At 41.8% G+C, this 3,832-nt stretch overlaps 1 protein-coding gene across 1 annotated transcript in view; it reads left to right on the top strand.

Annotated features, from left to right (window-relative positions):
• Positions 1-3,832, top strand: part of KCNK4 (potassium two pore domain channel subfamily K member 4) — a 25,657-nt gene that overhangs the window by 13,570 nt on the left and 8,255 nt on the right. Inside the window, exon 4 of the mRNA XM_018564922.1 lies at positions 3,067-3,253. Coding sequence (XP_018420424.1) covers positions 3,067-3,253 — 187 coding nt within the window. The remainder of the gene's footprint in view (positions 1-3,066; positions 3,254-3,832) is intronic.

The raw sequence follows: 3,832 nt of genomic DNA, 5'->3' as shown, positions 1-3,832 counted from the left end.
TGATTTCCTTTGCCTCTAATGGCTAATCTAAATTAGAATATATAAAGTAAGAAATATATGGAAGAACAAGCATGTAAACAATACTTTAAAGTGACCCTTTGCTATGTTTTTGCAGGAAATAGTAAATTGTCACTCAACTTTCTTCCTACACCACAACCAGCACGTTTCCTTCACTGCCTGCTGCTCCCTTCACCACTGACAGCAAAGGGTGACTGTGGGTATGGGTGAGCTTGTTAATCACATGGTGCACTGGTGCCTCATGACTGGCTCAGCTTTGTCACATCTGGAGGAAAGTCTATAGCTCTGTATAAGCTCTTGACAAGTCAGTTTGGAGCTTACACCGGCTTTCTTTCCCCGCTACTGACAGCAGAACAGAGTGAGGAGAGGTGTGTGTGTTTATGTTGCTGGGGAAGTAGATATGTTAAGTGACTGTGTTACTTTATCCTGCATGGGTTGAAGAAAGGGTAACTTCAAGATAAGCACATGGAAAATGTGTTACAAAATACATGCTCCCAAATATGTGCTCACAAAAAGCACAATATATCATTCCTTTAAACGTCACATAAATCTAAGACCAATGGTATATCAACAATGACCTTTTCTTTGTGCTCCCTTTTGATCTGTTAATTAAACAATTGAAATTATGTTATATCTGTTCAATAAGTACAAATATATACTTGGTTATCCTGCCAGAAACGTTGTAAGCTGAACTTTTTGTTCTCCCTCTGCTGACTGGTATCAGTTAGCATTGTTTCCAGCTATCTCTGTGGATTACTCAACACATCCCTTCTATGTTACAGAGGGGGTGTGTTTGGTAGTCCTGTCTTGCTCCTCCATAGATACAGTAAGCTGAGTGAGCATGGTCACCCTAGGACAGGAAGTGTGTTACTGGCCAGATCACCATGTGAAAATCAATGAAACAAAGCATAAAGAAAAAAAAGTAATGCAGCCACCAGACCTAATGATTGGTAAGTTGACATATATTACATTTTTGTTTTGGGGGGTTAGATACCCTTCATTTTGGTGGTCCATTGTAGTTTACAGGCTTGTCAATTTATGTCTTCTCTGTTTTCCAATGTGAATTATGAACCTGCATTTCACTTGTATTAGCAACTATATCTTTTAAACATTTACTTCTAAATGAAGGTGTTGGTGTATGCTGGTGTTTAGTTTTGCTCACTTGTCTCTATTTCACTGTCCCTGGAGGTATTTGCATAGAGATACATTAACTGAACCTTGTCTCAGAAAGAGCTCAGCCATTGATTTGCCGCACCGAAATTGAATTTTTTGTGCTTTTGAAATTAGATTTAGAGTTGTGCTTGGGACTTTGTGCAGACAGAAAATCACATGAGACAGTCTGTTAGTGTATTAGTTTCTAGGAGGGTTGCGAAAGACTACAAAACAGGGCAGACAGAACTCATTATATAAGTCTATATAAAGTCTAAAGACAAAGCCCAATAACCTATGGTTTGACTTCACTTTGCAGCTGCTTAGGTTATTCAAGTTTCACTGCTAGGTCATGTTAGGTATCCTGACTTTTCACTAGCTCCAGACATTTTCCAGGCCAGTGACTCATTAGGCAGAGAAGCAAAGATAAGGGTGACAACCCTGGAGGAGGCGGGAGCGCTGTATTGTCGGATGGTCGAGCGTTGAGGAGGAGAGAAACCGCAGGCTGTAGCCGCCCTGAGGACGAACTGTGTCGGCCGCCAGGCGCGCTTGTTGCCATGGCGCCCTGTGCGGCCGCACAGCTCACCCCAAAGGCCGGCCCTGCCTGTCACTATATCTGTGCTATCACATAGGGAACTTGTTAGCCCCCTATGTTAAAGAAAAAAATAGTAACTAGAAAAAAGTGAACAAATGAGTCACATAATTTTTTTTTAGAAAAACACAAAAACGTTTTTTAAAGTCCCCTGCCCCCCACGTACACACATATACATGCGTCGGGTGCGCCTACATGCGAAAACGGCAATTGCCCCACACATGTTCAATATGACTGTGAATGTCAGAGTGCGAGCAATAATTCTAGTGCCATCAATCACTGTTAACACTAAACTGATCAGCAGTAAAAGCTTTCAAAGTTTCGCCTATGGGCAATTTTGGGTATGGTAGTATTTTGCAATTTCACAGATACACGCGATTTTAAGACTTTACATGTTTGGTGTCTATTTACCCAATGTGACCCCATCTTTTATATTTTACCCAAAAATGTTTCATTAGATAACATAGGGAAAACAGTTTTTTGTTTTACAAAATTTTCTGTACTTTTTTCCTTATATAGTAAAAAAAATCAAATAAAAAGACCAGTGGTGATTACATACCACCAAAAGAAAGCTCTATCTGTCCCAAAAAAAATAATTTCTGTACGACGTTGCATGACTGAATAAATGCCAGTCAAAATGCTGAATACTGAAAAATGTCCTAGACAGGAAGGGGGGTTTAAAGGAGAACTATGAGGTGAGTGATTTTCACTCAGCCTCATAGTTCGAGCCGACGTCTGACAATGAAACTGTCACACATTGGCTCACTGGATCGGGAAGTGAGCGAACGCATACCGTCGCTCGCTCACTTCTCGATCATGTCCCAGCAGAGAGCGGTGACTGTCACTCATGGCTCCCTGCAGGGATTCCCCCCCTCCCCTGTCCGATCCTCCAGCGCTGACTGGCGGAATGGACGGGGGAGGGGGCGGGTATAGCTGGATCTGCCTCTAGATAGGCAGAGCCAGCTGTCACTTACACAGCAGTGTGGATCTCAACAGTAATGTCGGGATCCGTCCTGGCTGCGGGGGTCTCAGTATACCACGAGCTGTAGCTCGCGATATACTGAGCTTTGGGTCACGATAGGTCGCTAGTTTATGTCCTCCCATGACCCTTAGGAGAACTATGTGGAAAAACACTTACCCCATAGTTCTTCTTTAACACCCCTGTCTTCAAGTGGTTAAAAAGCCTAAGAACTTCATAGTTAATAAACTGTTTCTTAACTTTGTGGTGTGTTTCTTCTTTTTTACTTGAAGTATCATTTCAGCCTAGGCAAATCGTGTTTAGCTCCCATCTTTCTACCTTTTCACAGAAATGGCGTGTGTCTCCTACCATTGTACGGGTCATCTCAGCCCTTCTCTTCATCCTCATTGGTTGTGTCCTCTTCGTTCTTATACCAACTTTAATCTTCCAGGAAATTGAGCAATGGACCCTGTTGGAGTCCATCTACTTTGTAGTCATCACACTTACCACTATTGGATTTGGAGACTATGTAGCAGGTAATCAATGTCAAAATATTATTTAGTGCCTTCAGCAATGGTCTCCAGACATAAGTAAATATTTAAATATGTGAACACAAAAAATGCAAAATTTTATCGTACTTTTAGAAATATTTTTAATTAAATTACTTGTTTAAAGTAATTTCAAGGTCACCAACCCACCCCAGTCTGATGATTGGACAATTAAAGTGTATATTAAGCTAGATTAAAAAAAAGGGGGCCCTCAGGAGCTTTTGATATGATATGATATGTTAGTATGCACAGCATATATTAGCTGCCAAACTGATCCCCTCCACCGCTGAGATCCTCCCACTCTGGCGCTTCCATCTTTGGCTCGGTCCTCTCCTGGGTTTTGCTTTCAGCTGCTTGATTAGCTGGGCCCCAATGATGTGCGCATGCACACAGGAGTTGCTTCATCTTGATGTGCTGGGCATTTGGGTATGCTGTGTAGGTGTGCTGAGCTGCGCATGCACGGCTTAGCGTACATACAAAAAATTGGTAAAAAGAAGCTTTCATGGCAGGAGAGACTTGCACAGTTTCTTCTGCCATAGAAAGTCAACCAATTTGCATTTTTTCTTT

The sequence above is a fragment of the Nanorana parkeri genome, unplaced genomic scaffold (assembly GCF_000935625.1).
Source record: "Nanorana parkeri isolate BGI_ZX_2015 unplaced genomic scaffold, ASM93562v1 scaffold25, whole genome shotgun sequence".
NCBI lineage: Eukaryota > Metazoa > Chordata > Amphibia > Anura > Dicroglossidae > Nanorana > Nanorana parkeri.
The sequence above is the reverse complement of the archived record's forward strand: the minus strand, read 5'-3'. Positions and strand labels throughout refer to the sequence as shown.